We start from the raw sequence: 17,822 nt of genomic DNA on the forward strand, positions 1-17,822 counted from the left end.
ATATTCATTTGTATTTATTTTACATTATCACAGTTTTACAATCCATCGTCATCATTACATTAATACTCTCACTCTAAAAACATTTTACTAATAAATTAAATTCAGTGCATTTCTATATGCAATACATTTTGGTAAATATTATAACCTCTTGGATTTCACAATAATAAATTAATATTTAAAATTAATAGTATTTCACAGTTCACTATATAATTGTAGAATTAATTATTTAACCAGAGTATAACAAGTTTTCAATTATTGTTAGTGCAAAGTTTACTGTTGCACAATGTTTCCAATAATTTTCACATTTGTATAATTTGCCTCTATATATACTTACTTGTTAAATATTTGCAAGTATTATTCACCAATGTTATATAACATTTGTAATTTTAAACACACTTGCTTTTTCGTATAAACATCATTGCTTAGATACAAAGATTCTAAAAATATAAACTGTAAATAATATTTAAAACCTGCATATCACAAACATACTTACATTTATTGTATTACAAAGATAGTAAATGTTTATAATCGACCTAATATCAGGTCTAAAGTCTAACACTCAATGCTACACTACCTATACATAATATATTATAACTAACGTCAATAAACCTAGGAATACGTTAAATTTAGTTAAGCAGCTGCCATTTCGCCTCCTCTTCCTTCCTGTAGGCCAGTAAATGTTTATAATCGACCTAATATCAGGTCTAAAGTCTAACACTCAATGCTACACTACCTATACATAATATATTATAACTAACGTCAATAAACCTAGGAATACGTTAAATTTAGTTAAGCAGCTGCCATTTCGCCTCCTCTTCCTTCCTGTAGGCCATTCTGTAGAGTCCTCGTCGTGTTCATCTACTTCATTGTAAGTGTAATAGTTGCTGTCGATATTGTAGAAGACAACTCGGTCACCGATAGGCTGGATTGGCCTGAAGTTGTGCCTTATCTTCCCGTTGGATGAACGCAATTCTCTAAATACTTCTATCTGAAAACAGAGTTATTGATTAGTTATAGTATAAATATACTTATGTCTCATAAGGAAACTGAACTGCATCATGCATGTGATTTCCTTAATCCTTTTATATTCGAGTAGATATGCCAAAATTAAAGAGGGTACTTTTAGAGCGGCAACTGACGATTCATTACTAATTCTTAATTCATTAAACTTTATATGCCCTAAAAACCTAAAGGGTTATCTGGTTTTTATAGATATATCTTATGATTAATGATTTAAAGACCCTAAATTTATAGAAGATATAAATATACCTGATCATGGGTCAATCTGACAGGTTGCTCGAAATCTAACCATATAACAACTTCGGAGCACGGTGGCGTAGTCAATGATCCCCTGTATGTGAAATATCTTCGTAAGTCGTAGGGCAGAATATTGAGAAACGAGAATGGGTTTTTCATGACCACGCTCGAATGTGGTTCAGTTACATTGCCCAAGGCAGATGTTATGTCATCGTAGGCTGGGTGCTGGTGCCGATCCAACTGAAAATAAACAATAATTTCAGTGCCATAGGTGTTTTGTTGTTATTTTTATTATTATTAGAGAGGTTTTTCAATTGGCCTACGGTCTACGCTTTAATAATATTCGAATGTAATTGCACGCCTCATAAGCGAAGCGTTGAGGTGGGTACTACTGTCACTTCGCGCAAAACATCTGATTTTTCAAACTTAAAATGTCTTTATGTATCATACATTGCACTTGTAAGATAATACATACACACACATATTAAGAAAAAACACTATTTTTAACGTTCATGATATTTTTGATGTCATTTTTGTTATTTAAACTAGTTAAAAAACAGTTTAAAATAGTTCTGTCTTGGACGTCCGTGTGTCTGTATGTGCGGATCCTTTTTCTTGTTAACACGATAGCGACCGAAATACTTTACTAATCGAGTCTTTTTTTTTCTCTTACGCTTGAGTATGCTCAGGAATAGAACCCTTTCATTTTTCAGGGTTTGATTCGATGTGGTTTAATTGTTATTAAATAAACAAAAATAATAATTAATTAATATTTATTAAAAAAAAATTATGAGGCGTGCACTTTTGGATTTTCCAAATTATTTTTTAATTATCGCAATGTTTCCATTAATTGCTTCAATCCTTATTGAACATTTGACTAGTATTCTATGCTTAATATCAATGCAACGATATCATTTCTTATGATCCGATAGTAATTTTCCAATATTTTATTATGAATAAATCATTGACTGCAAGTCACGGACGATTTCGATCGATTAATCTGGTAACAAATTATTGCGCACTCAAGTTGATAATTCGCGGTTACATAACTAGGAATATACGTGCTCATATTGTCATAAATATAATATAGATATCTTAGATCAAATCTGAGTTTATTATATAAGTTATGCTGGCGATTCTACGTATTTGTAATTAAATAAGGTGTTTTGAAGTTGCTAGAAGACTGCTTCCAATTACAACCAATTATTTTCTAGTTTTACATAAGTGTATTATTTCTTACCTCATAGAAAAAGGCGAGTACAGTCAGTCCGTCTGTGTGCGTAACCGCTTCTTTAACTGATTTATACTCTTCTTTATAAAACACCATGTGCAGCTCCATAGGAAAACTGAAATCGTTAGATTATTTATGAAGACGGCATGCGAGTAATAGGCAATTTAAAAATTATATAAATTACGATGGGAAGGTTGTTAGACAATATTATCCACGTTAGTCACAATGTATACCGTCGTATTTGTTGGGTATAATGTCGAGAAATTACTATTAATAATTATTCGATTGAATTTAAGTGTGCCTTTACTCTTCTGTGTTAGTTATCTAAGAAAATTTTTACCTCCTATGATTGATCTTATCTTCAGAGCCTAAAGTATCATTGTCGCCCCAATGGAAATGCATTTGACTGAACACGTAATTCCCTTCGAGTGGTCCGCCGCTTACCCTTGGATGCGGTTCGTTTTGTACTTCTATCAACACTGTAAGAAAAGCATAAGTTAGTAACAAAAAAGTTTTCGGCCTATTGCAATTGTCTCTTGCACAATGCTATGGTTTCTCTGGACGTGATCGCTCCACGGTTTACCTTTGACCGGTCGGCTCGAGCATAACTAATTCTGATACGGCTCAAGGCTGTGTGAAGTTTCATAATCAATACAGAATAGAGCCTACAATAGTAAGTGGTTCGTATTATAGTCTGTTACCTGTATGTCCGTTATTAGTGACGTGTACATTATCTATCGGGTCGTCAAACCCGATGAATGCGATGTCAGGGAGTGCCACTTGCTTCACTCTGAGCACGTTTATGTTGATGGGGCTTTGATGTTTCCCTCTGCATTCCTGGAACTTCTCGCCCCAGTATGTCGGACCTGTGGGGAAAGTAGAACTCGTGTTTATAATGAATATCTAAAATAATATCGTATATATTTTAATATATGTACATGACACTTATGCATAGGTACGATGTTATCCATATAGTCTTTACAATGTCGTATTATATATCCGTGTGATCAACGTGGATTCTTAGGTACTTTATTCGTTTTCTCGCAGGCAAAAAATAAATACATAAAAATCGGTCCGTCGACCTTTCCGATATTTTTTTTGACAAATGGCCGGTGCCTAATTGAATATCGTACTTATACATATACAGTACATATTTCTTATGTATCAATCAATCATGTCCTTAAAAATTATAAATCTTGTTGTAAAAAATATATTTACCTATAATAAGGTTCCTTAAGTTTTTGTATCATACGCGTCATAGGAGTGTTTAAGGTCAAGAAGGTACGCCGTACGACATGTATACGTACCTATAGGTATTAACCATAATTTACACATCTTTAATTCAAGTAGCTGGGTCAGATTGCTTTTACCATGATTCATCGAGTTTCTTTTCGAATCTCTTTGGTAAAAGCGACCTTCCGAATAGGTGCTAGTTTTAGAATAAATAACTCATATTTACTTATTCCTAAATGCTTGTTTATAAAAATATTTTACATGATTCAATAATGTTGAGTTTATGTTTATTTACTTCTTGTATTATATACGAATTACAAGGTATTTGAATCTGGAAAAATACAGATCATCAACCTGATGAAAAATATTAAAATCAATGAAAAATATTTACCAATAACGCCGTCATATCCAAAGTCTTCCGCACAAATTGGTCGAAGCGCTGTAACATAAAATTATAAAGTTAAATGTAGGTACAAGTGAGTGGGTAGAGGAGTGAGTGGGTAGAGGGAGTGGGTAGATGGAGTGGGTGGGTATAGGAGTGAGTGGGTAGAGGAGTGAGTGGGTAGAGGAGTGAGTGGGTAGAGGGAGTGAGTGTGTATAGGGAGTGAGTGGGTAGTGTGAGCGGGTGGCTAGCCTGAACGGGTGGGTAATTCACTCACACTACCCACTAAGGCATGCACCCGGGTTTACCCGGTTCCGGATTTTTGATGATCTTGAGAACCGGGTCTGAATAGTATGAAACCCGGTTCTCCCGGTTCCGACCAAAATATTAAAATATAAAGTTTTATTTATATTTTGCTGCATTATTTTAACAAATTTATTCTATCTGGCATCGTCAGACTCACGTGCATCGCGAATTTTCGTGCCACGCCTCAAGCGTGGCTCTGATTGGTTGTCTAACCTTAGATGCTATAAGTTTCCTACGGTTGTATTATCAAAAAAAAATAATTAGGCTTCGAAAATGACAAAAATTAGGCTACAGAAATATTTTTATAAGATTTGTCGTGAATTTGAAAAGCTGTCGATTTTACTGTTTCATATAATGATCCAGTCATGTTTTTGTTTTTGGTATCAAGCTGAAATTTATATCGAATACTCAAGTCTTCGGTCCCTTGATGCTGTGAAAAAGTCAAACTCACAAGCCAACGCATCAAAAGATACAGCCGTAAATGCTGAAAATTTTCGCAAATTTCGACATTCGCATGGGACTCAAAACCTACAGGGTACTTCTCATGAACACAGAGCCTTTAAATTTGGTAACAGTAACGTCTTATAACACAGATAAAGGAAAAATTGTTAGAAACATAAATTTTAAAGTTACAACATTATAAAAAATATGTTTGTTCGGAGCCCTCGGAGCGCGAGTCCGACTCGCACTTGGCTGGTTTTTTGCTTTACAGTTTGCAGTTAAACCTTATTAGGTTTAAGTTTATATGTGATATTATGATAAAAAGGTACTTTGATAAATGAAGAAAAGTATTGAAATTTTGTTTCTTTGTTAATTTAATAAAATAAGAAACAAGCCGCGTAAAATAAAAGGCCCATCAGGTACTTTAACAGTTACTTTTGTTTAATTTCGTATTTTTTCCGAGGTATTATAAAAGAACCGGGTAACCCGGTTCTACCCGGTTCTGAGGTCGATTTGGAACCGGGTTTCAGAAACTTGGAACCGGACTCGGTTCTGCATGCCCTACTACCCACTCACTCGCAATACCGAGTGGGTAGTGTGAGTGAGTGGGTAGTGTGAGTGAGTGTGTAGAGGGAGGGAGTGAGTGGGTAGAGATAGTGGGTATGTAGTGTGTCAGTGGGTAGTGAGTGGGTGGGTAGAGGAGTTAGTGGGTAGAGGAGTGAGTGGGTTGTGTGAGCGGGTGGGTAGTGTGAGCGGGTGGCTAGCGTGAACGGGTGGGTATTGTGAGTGAGTGGGTAGAGGAGTGAGTGGGTAGGTAGTGTAAGTGAATGGGTAGAGGGAGTGGGTGGGTAGTGCGAGTGAGTGGGTAGAGGACTGAGTGGGTAGAGGAGTGAGTGGGTAGTGTGAGTGAGTGTGTAGAGGGAGGGAGTGAGTGGGTAGAGATAGTGGGTATGTAGTGTGAGTCAGTGGGTAGAGTGAGTGGATGGGTAGCGTGAGTGGGTGGGTAGAGGGAGTGGGTGGGTTGAGTGAGTCGGTAGGTTAAGTGAGTGGGTGGTTGAGTGAATGAGTGGGTGAAAGAAAGCATTTTCAAAACATGTGAATGTGTTTCTTAAATGGGATCCTAAAGTATGTTGTATGATACTTATACAGGGTGTCAGTTACAACACATCTGTCCTTCGAGCTAACAATAAATAACTATGTCGATTATTTTGATTTGTATCTAAAATGAGCATATCAAAATCATACATTTATATATACTCAACCATTATCTATTCAACTCATTTTATTTACAAACATTTTTGCTTCGTCATTTCACTATTTTCAGATTTATAATGATATAATACCTACACAATATATTATAAGTATCTAACAATATTATGTATTATTAATTTACAATACATATACCTTTATATCTTTAAAAGTTTAACCGCCACCTTGATCTAGATTCCAGTTGGAAAATGGAAGCGTAATTTTGTTGTTACTGAGAAATAATTTACGAATCAGTGTGGTACATAGATTATGGGTTCTGTAATTTAAAGTACAGTTTTAATAAGATGGCGATATGGTATGAAAATAGAGGTTACTAAATATGTATTAGGAAAATCACAAAGGCAACAAATAATTTGACATTGTATTCTTAACATAGCCTTGACAGTTCAAAGCTACACAGAAGAGTCTTGCAATTCAAATCGCAAAAGTTATACAAAAGTTGTAATCAACTCTAAGCTACGTGGGAAATAAAATATTCTTACATAAGATTTATAACAACTTACAGATAAGAATATGACTTCAGAAAATTAATCTTGTGATAATGGCCATAAAGAACCTGCAATTGCAGAAATGTTTTAGAGCACTTATGTTTCTATTGTTTTCAAGGAATCCAAAGGCACACCGGAACTATTAGATTAAAATGATTTTATCTATCGTGACTAATGTGCAACATTTATGAATTATTTATGTCCTTTATATGTCACTTTGTATGTCTGTCCGTATCTTTTAACAATGCTGTACCTCTCTAGGTAATTACTAATTACTCTTGATTATTATGATACCTACATACTTAATATTAAAGTCATGGAATATAAATTAAGGTACGTAGGACATATTATAATAAGTCTTTCTTACCTTTGTATTTGTCATAGCTCTTACTTAAAATTTTTCATTTTAAATATTAAGTTTACTGTTATGATGTTATCTAATATTGGTACTTGAGTTAATGTTCATATAATAATTTTATATTTTTTGCGGTCAGGTGTAAAACGAACAGGTAAAAAATATCTACTATTTAATAATGAGAATTAAATCTCGACAATGTTGAAATTACTGTCATAAACCTTTTTATTCACACGTTAGATAGCCACTTTGTACTAGATTGCATTATCCATCATCATAAATGACATCGTTCCTAATGATGTAATTTAGGAAAAAAGCCAAGGATTTCCACGAACATATAGTGTAAACTTATATAATTTAAAATTTTAGTTGTAGGTATATGGGCATGTTATTGAAAATCTGAGTAATATATGTATACCTACGGTCTATGCGTTTTTCGTAAATACGAGAAATTCCCGTAAGGTTTGGACTTATCCACGACTGAATGGCTATGTTATTAAACTGACGATATAAGCATTTTTACATGCGGGAATAAGGTTTATAATAAAGTTTATAATACTCATTTTTCTTTTATTTTAGAATGTTGAAATTAAGTATTAACCAAATTAATCACACTAAGAATTATTTGCTTCGCCTTCTGAGGCTTGTCATTATTCATAAACCGTTTTGTGAACAATGCCCTCATTAATGACACTCGACTTAATACTAAATCCTACCACCGGATGACACAAATTGTATGGTGAACTTTATTTCACCGTAAATCCGGCAGGAGCTTTGTTGAATGTGGCATGCACTTTCCCTAAATTATGACTCAACTTAAGATGCTAACTCGCTGTGTACAGACAGCCCTGCGCTGTTTTGTGCTGTCCAAAAATTAAAAGGCTTTTATAAAACACTAGCTATAACCCTCGGTTTTTCCCGCATTTTTCTGTTCTTATTTTTCTATAAAGCGTACCTGCTGATAGCTTTCCTTGATGAATGGGACTGAGATTTATTAAAACTTAAAGAATTTTCAAATAAGATCCATAGTTCCTGAGATCAGCGCGTTCAACCAAACAAATTAACTCTTCAGCTTTATAATATTAGTATCGATGACTCAAGCACTGCTAAGTAGGTATAGTTAGTAGCATTACCGTTGCATTCTATACAAAAACAATTATGTAATATTATCTCTACATTTCTGCCCTAAGCTTGTAATTATCTTACCATGTAGGTTAATCTTTTGTGACTAAACCAATGCGTCAACGCAACAAATCAATGATAAGAATTTTTGCTATTTCAATTCCGCTTTAGTCTACACATACGGTAAACTTTGAATGTATGTTCTATTTAAGAATAAAATGTAAATAGAAATCCTCTATTAAGTGGTCATATTTTTATGGCCCGAATTTAGACAATTCCGAAATCACATGATAATTTGCCTTGAAAGGTACGTCTTTCACCTAGCCTCGGCAGCTCAAGGTGTAATAAATTTACGTTTTCACTTGCTCATAATAGGCTTCTTTTGTGTGTAAACATGGAATTGATTCCATGACACTAAACATTGCAGCTAAAGAAACTTGGTACAATTTCGAGGTGTGAGTAAGTATGTGTCCCTGCAGTAGAAAAGTATAATTTATGGGCTGATGATGAAAAACTACTGAAACTGTAGCCCAATGGATTGCTGTAATTTGTACAAAGCTACATAATAATAGAAGGGAACAGGAAAGAGTGTACATAATTATACGATTAATGGCGCCAAATTGCATCTATCTTAATCTTCAACGTGTCGTCTACGTGTAACTGACATTTGCCAAAAAATTGCATACGGAAGAATGAAAATATCTTGGCATCGTGATTATAAAGTGTACTGTGCGCCAAAAACACGTGTATCTAAGACCAAATACTGTTTTAATCTGGGACTGTTACATGCATGAACAATTTGTACATAAACCATTCATTCATAGTTTGAAGACAATATACCTACTGTGTACACTGTTTGGACATTTTCACGTTTTTTTTATAATACTAAACAGTCAACAGTCTGCAGCCATTCCTAGCTTGAAATAGTTAAGTTTTATTAAATAATTAAGTATATTCTCATGAGAACTAACTAGGCTCATAAGATTTTTTAATAAAATTGGAGGAAATTTCCCTGAAGAAATAATATTTTTAAAAGGGCTCTCCATTTTAAGTTTGTTTCTACAAACAATACAATACTGGCATATTATGTAACTGCCATGTGAATGGTTTTTTTTCTCCTATTTTATTTTATAAATGGCTTACCCTAAACCGAAGATAATAGATGTTATTCTTCTACTGTTCTACGTATTTTATTCAGGTCGAAGGAAGACTTATTTATAAAATGCTTGTCTTGGCAATTTACTCACTCGTGTCAAGATCGTAATAATAATCGATAAACGCGATCAACTGACCATCATTGAAAACATTGTTTTACTTGTAATTAAATTGAAATCTGTATTAAATGAATTAATTAATCATCAAGCGTACCGAAATAATTAGCTGGATTCGATAGGCCTATAGAGACTTAATTAGATTTCGTTACTATTCTGTTCGTAGTTTGAAAAAAAATAAAATAGTAGTTAAGTAGATCGAAACGCATACAGAAGATTCGTTTTTCAAGTAGGTAGAGTAGGTAGGTAGGTTTGTTATAATACTATCTAGGTACACTAATATTATAAAATGGAAAGAACTCTCTATCGATCTTGGAAATTAATTTGCCTTGAGAAAGCTTTAATTCTGTTTTTAAAGCTGATCGACCTGAATCAGCCCAAGTAGAGATTTAATTGTGAGTTTTTCTAAATTTTAAGAGTTACATTCCTCATCCAGATGAGGACGACTCGGAAAAATAAAAAAAATATTAAATTGCTTTTAGATTATATAAAGTCGTTTGTATACAAAATATTAAAAATAAATTGAATTCATCAATCGGTGTGAAACAGGTAGAGTTGCTAAATTTGGTCAATCGTTTACAATTTTAATTTTTATACGACACAAAAATTACAAGACACAAATACTCCATGAATAATCTGAGGAAAAGGCACCATGAAGAGACGATTTAAAGCACAATTGTTTATCATTACGCTGTGAAACTACAGTAGAAGGCCTCACATTGTTTCGACTTAATTTGACCCCAAAACTATTGAATCAAAAAGTTTGAGGACGAACATTAATTTGGGCTGTACTGACTACTGACACGTAATACTGTTTTGCGTCACTATTTTATGTAAGGTATATATACAAGTAAATTCTATCTACATAAGCTGATAACTTCTATATAAAAATAAAATACTAAGGAGTAAAGGTTTAATTAAGTTAAGATTTACCTAAAAATACTTAAGACTTAGGAGGGATTGTATTTTGAGATGGTTTTAATTGATCCTTATTAAACTAAAGAATTTAAATAATAAAATCCCTTTTTTATGGATAATAATAAGAGCAATATAAAACAATTCGACTTTACTTAAACTGCTAATTTTTCCTCTACATTAAGTTTTCTATGACCTTCTTGCCAAATTAATTCTAGGTCACAGGGAAGTTCCTCGACGTATGTGGATTAAAATATGTGAGATTTAAAATCGTACGTATTATTTACTCTTTTTTGTGAAAGGAAGGAAATTGAGCATGCGCATCACCTGATGATACGTGCGCGGTACCTCTACGTGACAAGCCACAGCTAAGTAGAACCGGTACAAAGGTAGTACATAAAACGTTAATTTTAAAAATTCTGGTCAATTCTATAGTAGGTGTACAAGAGAATCACTTGGAAATTATGGGGATACAAAAAATGTACTCTTTTTGTTTTACTTTAAAACTTTTTAAATAAAGCTATATTTTAAACACTAAACTATAATAGTCTACATCTCCATAGATAGGTATTTAGGAAACCTAATTATATCCATATACCTAATATGTAAAACAGATATCGTAAATACCCAAAATTTCTTGCAGCTGATAAATCTTTTTTTATACTTCGCCTGATGCACGGAAGGCCAAGTACGGTAGTGCTTTCGATAAAACAAATGAAGATTTCTTGTTTTGTACAGTCTAAATATTTATATAATTTTTCCTTATTTACTCACAATTTAAAAAATGTCTAGTTCTAAATAAAATTCCACATAAAATGTTTTCTTTTGAATTGCTATTGTTAAATTCTTGCAAACAGTCGTGGCCACGGACACTTATAGGAAAGTATTGTCACGACATTTAAAATAAGTAAGATAATTTTGTTGAAAACAAAGACATCGTGGATCGTGATGCTTGAAAAACTTCAACAATAAATAAGAAAGAATTGCTTTTAAATTACAATAAACGCTAAGTCCGTTTATGCAAATTGCATAAAATAGTTTTCTTTTTATTGATGGTATTTATTGCATTATAATAATTTGATAAAAATAATTTCAGAAAAAACGATATTAATGCAAAATGGTCAATGTAGAGCAGACAAACGATTGAGTTTTCTTGCAAGAACCCCAGTTATTTCTATTGAGCTTTTTTCGAACGAATTTCTTATCTCTTAGATCAAGATCATTTTGGTAACAGAGGCATAGACAGCGCCTCCACCGGTCCACCCTGTATGCGACCTACAAAAATAATTAGACCGGAACATATTGCTACTAATCTGCAGAAGACCAACTAACCGCTTCAAATATTTCTTGCTTTCTGACATCACTCATTTTGAATGCACATTAAAAAACTATTACATCTTTGATGTCTTGTTTTGTTTTATGTATTTCAAATGTAATAATGTTGACATGTTATATGTCGGAACTGGGCTTACGACAATTGATGAATAAATTAGATTGTCACATTAATAAGTGATTGTGAATAATGTTAATGTATTTGCGGCTGACGTGTTTATGGTTTCCAATTATGTATCTATGCAAAAAACGTATTGATCGATTTAGATCTTATTTCGACGTTAGGTATATTGATAAAGTGTCGATTAGTAGGTATATTAATAAGTAAGTCTTATTAGAATAGTCCTTCTGATGGATAATGGATTAAGCACTCCATTTAAAACTTTTAATCCGAAGGTTCCAGAAGGATTTGTAATCAATAATCATCATCGTATCACAATCGGTTTATTTTAATAGATATAATATGTTAATTTTATATAATTCAACCCCAATGGAAGCATACTAATGTGTATACTAGAGATAATACAGTATTAAATTAGAGTGCATAGAAAGTCTGCCAGCTTCTCGGCGGTAATGGCCTACGCATTTAGTGGTTTACAAGTCTAGATTTCACTTACGTAGGTATTATCCTAGATATTACGAAATGCAGGAAGTAAAGTTGTTTTGTTTACCTTTATTCTAAATACATAAAATGATTATTGCAAATAATTTAGTAACTACCTAAGCTTTGAAAGCTTTCTTATCTAAAAATATACCTAGTTGTAGTTACTAGTTTAAACTACAGTTAAACGGATCTTTACCTTCTTTTGATAAGATCGCTAAATTTAGATACAAATAAAGAGAACGTTCAAGTTCTAAAACTGTACCGCAGTCTATTTTGAGTGTATATTCAATCGACTATGAAACTATAAAACTTATTTTTTTTTTGCTCTAAACTAAACACAATACGGTCTACTATGCACCGAATAATGTTAATGTAGTATATTTGTATATGTAATGGGTATGTTAGATATCTTAGATATTTGGTTTCATTCCAAATAGCATATTGAGATTATATAATTAATAATACATACCTACTTGAGTTATTACTCCATTCAAAACATTAGTCTCTGTGTAGATAATAATGTAGATAATTTATGCATAATGTATTTTCAGACTTAACCAAAAGCTATCAAGTTGTAGATATTTAATTTAACAGGTAAAATTAACTATTCACATTTAGTTTCGTTCTGATGATTCAGATAATTATTTTTACATATCAATTAAATTACCTAACATAAAATTATGTTAGATATTTTTTTGTATCTGTTTTAGCGCGCCAACAATATTTCTATTTTACGTTTTATATTTAATAGATTCACACACACACACACACATCTGTCGGGGTTTGTATCATAACAGAGTGGCATGGTAAAGTATATAATAATTTGGATAAAGTTAAATTTAATAACCCTTACTCCATGCTGTGGGGGTATTGCCATGACGTCACCTTGAAGTTTTACTCTCAACGCACCTAAAGAAGTTTCACTTCAATAACATGTAGATATGTTATTTCTAAACTTCAAGATCAGTAGATTATAGTAGCTTTCTGAAAAAGAGCATCATATCCATAAAGAATAAGATTTATATTTGAGATTCATTTTCGAAAACGATATTCAAAATTACGAAATGCAACCTCAACCGAATATGTAAAATTGAGAGAGCATTAATAATGTAGATTGTGCAGTCAAATGACATATTGTTATGTATGTATTTGCAAAACAAATTGATCTTTCTGAATTCTATTATTTATTAACATGATTGGGACCTCTCTCATCATTTATGTCTACTAAATTTTGTTTAAAATAAAAAATCACATTGCCATCTTCATTGTTGCATAACGCATGCATAAAAATGATACTTTCGTTATAATATGCTAAAGTTCAATATGGTTATTATATTACCAATAATTTTATTTATACTACAACATTTACTAACATGAAACTACTTAAAAATGACTGATAACTATATTTATTTGACTGATCTGTTTGAAACTTTATACATATTATTATATTGTAGGGGAGGCCGAGGTTCGAGGTTCCGATTTTAAGTCGCTCTATGAATGTAATAGAAAGATCATCATCCATGATTCCTATAAATATAAGTTGATTTTATTTTAGTAAGTAGATATCATATTATATTAATTAAATTTACTGAGATCAAAAATCTAATAAGAGCTTTACTTAAGTTATATTTTTTTTTCGATCTCGCATAACATTTTCGGAGGTTTTGTCGTCAGTAGGTATTAGTATTGGGTGCCTTTTTCATTCCAACTCTTTTCAATTTCTTTCTTCTATGTTTTACTATTGCTGTTTCCTCTTCTTGCTTTTTCTACAGCTGTTCTTTTCTGGTGTATCTGTATGTATTACGGATTTTATTATTCGTCGCCAATTTGGTACAGATGATCTCGGTTGTGCTTTTGGTAAGGGTTTAACAACTAGGGAAAAATGTGCTAGTTGTGGCCCAAATGATAAATGGCAAATTATTAACGTTTTTCATTACGGGGCCTCTTCTTTCACGGAATAATTAGCCCCACACTTAAAGAACTATGAACCCCAAATCCCATTTTCAAAGTGATCTCCCGTTATAATAGAATAGGTTATAAAAATCCTTGAATGATATGAAAAAGTAGTGGTGTCTCAGTGATCGCTACTCGGACTTCAAATCGATAAGTTGGGGTTCAAAACCGGCGTGCGTGCAGGAAATAAATTGATTTTTTAATTTATCTGCGCATGTCCACTGCATGCGTTATGCACATCACCACTGTTTGAACGGTGAAGGAAAACATCGTGAGGAAACCGACATGTCGAAGATTCAAAAGTTCAACGACATGTGACATCTGCCAAATCGCATTTGACCAGCGTGGTGGATTACGGCCTGATGCCTTACGGGAGGCCTTACGTGTCCCAGCAGTGGGAACGTAATGGGCTGATGATGATGATGATGATATAAAAAAGATAATCACTATAGTTCGCCCAACTGATACTAGCAAGTAGGTACCTAATTCACAAATAACTAGAAAATTTATTGATATAGACCAGAAAGTTTAAGGATGAAAAAATTTACTTTCGTGATGTTTATCATTTATGTGTAACTAATTGGTTACCATACAAACATGCCGACAGTGTCACTAAAATGGCTGATGCAATAGCGTGATGTTTATGATTCAATATCTTCAGACCTATTGCTATCTGTTTTCTTCGCGGAGTTATTCGGATCGGAACAACCTACCCCCGGTACTTTGAACCTCGACCTCAGCTAGATTGTAGAGAGTGTATGGTGGGGGCCCGTATCCTTTTTCTCAACCTTCCCAATCCTACCTTTTATTCCACTGAATAATTGTTTAGTATGTTTTCTTAGTCAGCAATCCATTTGCAGATGCCTATAATGCCAATTGTTATTCATAGGCAGTGGTAGCGCTTAAGCCTTAAACCATCAGGCGACGGTCAGGTGACCTTCCTTGCTTACTATGACATAAAAAGATATGTATTATTTGGTTCATGGTAGACCTTAGATGGTAGGTATGCTAGTGCCTGCACTCAAAACGCAGTGATAAAGTAAAAAAAACTATAGGAATTAGGTAGTTATGTTGGTCCCCGGTATTTTTTAAACTGTTAATTTTTTTTATTTTATTTATATTATTTTGAATTTATCCACTACAATCAATCATACTTTCAAACTTTTTTCTTTTTATGTATATCTAGCAGTGCCCTGCGGATTCACCTGCATTAGTCCGCTCCTAGTAGTCTTAGCGTGATGGTAGGTAAGTATATAGCGTTCAATTTTTCAAATCGGACCCGCGGTTTCTGGTATTAGCGCGTTCAATCAAACAAACAAACTCTTCCACTTTATAATATAAGTAGGTAGGTATATTTATTTGGATATTATGTAGTGAATTGCATTGTACATTGTGTGTTTTGTATGTATGTATAGGTATTAGCTATTTCTAGCACTTCCTGTCGATCGAGTCTAAAGACTAAAGTATCGCAATCTAATATCCTATCTATTACAAATATGCGATTACTCATCAGTTTTAAATGGTATAAGTACTTAATCAATAATTATAATTAATAGAGAGTACCTACAAAGTACAAATAACAGTACCTACTTCCCTTGTACTTCCTTATGAAAATAATAAATGTGAAGTGTCCTCAATGAATTGCGGCTGTTCTTTGTAAATAGATAAAGGACTGAGTAAGGCTCGTAAAAGATGAATAATTATTATATTGCAAATTTATAAATACATTGTAGTTACCTATATCCTCAATATGCATGCAACAGTTACGTGATTTCGATGCGTATAATTTACCAAAATTCCTGTGGAATTCCACAAGGAAGTTCGATATAATAAATCCAATATGTACATTGTACATAAAAGTAATATTAACCAATACATATTACCCGTAAATACTTAATTCAAACAAAAATGTACATAAATAAAAATAAATAATACTTCACGATTGTCATGCTTATAAGGAAACCATGAAAACCTATGTATAACTTTCAGATACGTCCTAATGCATTCAGGCATACAACAACAACAAATTGCAAATGCAAGGAAAAAACATTGAATATGCACGCTTTGCAATTTTATAATTTATAGATAGTTTTGTCATACTTACTACATAACTGTTTAATTGATTTCATTCGTGATTCTTTACGAATTACAAATTAAAATTGCAATTTATGATTACACGGCCAAAAAAATTGTATAATTATTTTATAATTAATCACAGTTTCTATGATTTTGGGATTTTTTCTCATGCTAGACTCTTCAGTGAAGTTTTGAAATACATACTTATTTAGTGTATTAAAGGATAAATTTTCTTCACGCTTATAAAGCCACTAACAATACTCATAATTATTTGAAAACCTCTAGACCGAAACAATTAAAGCGCTTCTTTAATTTTAGTTTTTTTTAAGAATCCTTTTCTACTGTCGTGTTAAAATATATTTTCCTTATCCATTATTAATTTCTAAATTAAAATACGTATAGGTGCAGGTAGGTATAGGTAGATATTATTAGATATCTTAATTAGATTAAATATCATCATTTTTATTTAAAATGTTAAATGTTGCATTCATATCATTTTAAAAGAGCAACTAGGTTCAGAGTTACTCGCCGCGGCCGGCTCTTCTATCTATAAAAATTGCTTGCCTACCGGTGGTTAATACCTAATTATTTTTTAGTATCGTCCAACGATTCAAAAGCGCTTCTAAACAAAGTTTAGTTGAATAATTTGTTGAGTTTGAGTTTGAATATATTCGTGATTAGTTAATTTTTAATTAAATTTAATTTAATTAATTGTTTTTTTTTCTTACGTTGTTTTCTAATATTCGAATTTACTAAGTTCTTGTATTAAAATTTATATAACGACATAATTTATTATTATCTACTGATTGATTTTATACATTTCGTGTCTAATTAAACTATTATTATTAAAATATTGTCATACTTATAGAGAATATTTTAATCCATTATAAACTATTATTTTTATTGAATAAGTTTTTACTGTTAAATACATCTAAATTAAAAATAATTTACTTATTTTTCATTACACTCATTTTAGAAAATTATATTCACAAAAACATACCCAATATAGAAGCGAGTGAATATACAACAACGAATGCAAAATCCATGATCCACGCACCGCTGGTTCAAATCAAAAGGTAACAGAGCAATCAAGAGTTTTTTCACATGTCCATTGAATCACTGAAGTTACGAATTACGATCCAAACCGCGCATTGTCAAGTGACGGACCGAGAGACTGTGAGACAACTGAGCAATACAACAGCTGATGTCGTGGGTTGGACGTGTATTTCACCCTGCCATGGCTATCGAAAGGGCAGCAGGTGCTTATGACACCGATTTTTCCCAACTCCCTCACGTTAATATGCACTTATACACAATTCAACGTGGAATCTTAAACAATGAATAATTGTTGTTGGCAGAATGGGGTATTATGGTTGTTAATGATGAATAAACAACTGAAATTCGTTAGTTAGAGGTACTGTTTTCATATAATACGTAAAAATAGGGAAGGTATGTTATACCTACATATTTATATAAAAAATCTGTTACGATTTGAAAATGTGTCGGTACATAAGTATACTGAAATTTTATTTATTTTATTTTTTGTTTTACCGAGTAAGAAGCTAGTAACTAACATTATTATCTATT

At 32.5% G+C, this 17,822-nt stretch overlaps 1 protein-coding gene across 1 annotated transcript; it reads right to left on the minus strand.

Moving 5' to 3' along the window:
* Positions 1-678: 678 nt before the first annotated feature.
* LOC149905126 (putative carbonic anhydrase 3) lies at positions 679-17,401 on the minus strand. Its single transcript, XM_090106345.1, has 7 exons — positions 17,236-17,401; positions 4,113-4,160; positions 3,190-3,354; positions 2,829-2,967; positions 2,498-2,603; positions 1,270-1,497; positions 679-988 (listed from the first exon to the last, which is right to left on the minus strand). Exons 1-7 carry the CDS (start codon positions 17,279-17,281, stop codon positions 734-736), a joined length of 987 nt encoding a protein of 328 aa, XP_089962471.1. The 5' UTR covers positions 17,282-17,401; the 3' UTR covers positions 679-733.
* Positions 17,402-17,822: the final 421 nt, after the last annotated feature.

This window comes from Colias eurytheme, chromosome 10, assembly GCF_061535395.1.
Source record: "Colias eurytheme isolate Ceu_HAF_F1 chromosome 10, ilColEury1 Martin Lab GWU primary, whole genome shotgun sequence".
Classification (NCBI taxonomy): domain Eukaryota; kingdom Metazoa; phylum Arthropoda; class Insecta; order Lepidoptera; family Pieridae; genus Colias; species Colias eurytheme.

Coding starts and splice junctions, on each gene's coding strand:
- LOC149905126 (XM_090106345.1), bottom strand. CDS start 17,281: ATGGATTTTGCATTCGTTGTTGTATATTCACTCGCTTCTATATTGG. Junction 4,161..17,235: donor TTCACTCGCTTCTATATTGG/GTATGTTTTTGT, acceptor TTTATGTTACAG/CGCTTCGACCAATTTGTGCG. Junction 2,968..3,189: donor CACTAATAACGGACATACAG/GTAACAGACTAT, acceptor CTTTTCTTACAG/TGTTGATAGAAGTACAAAAC.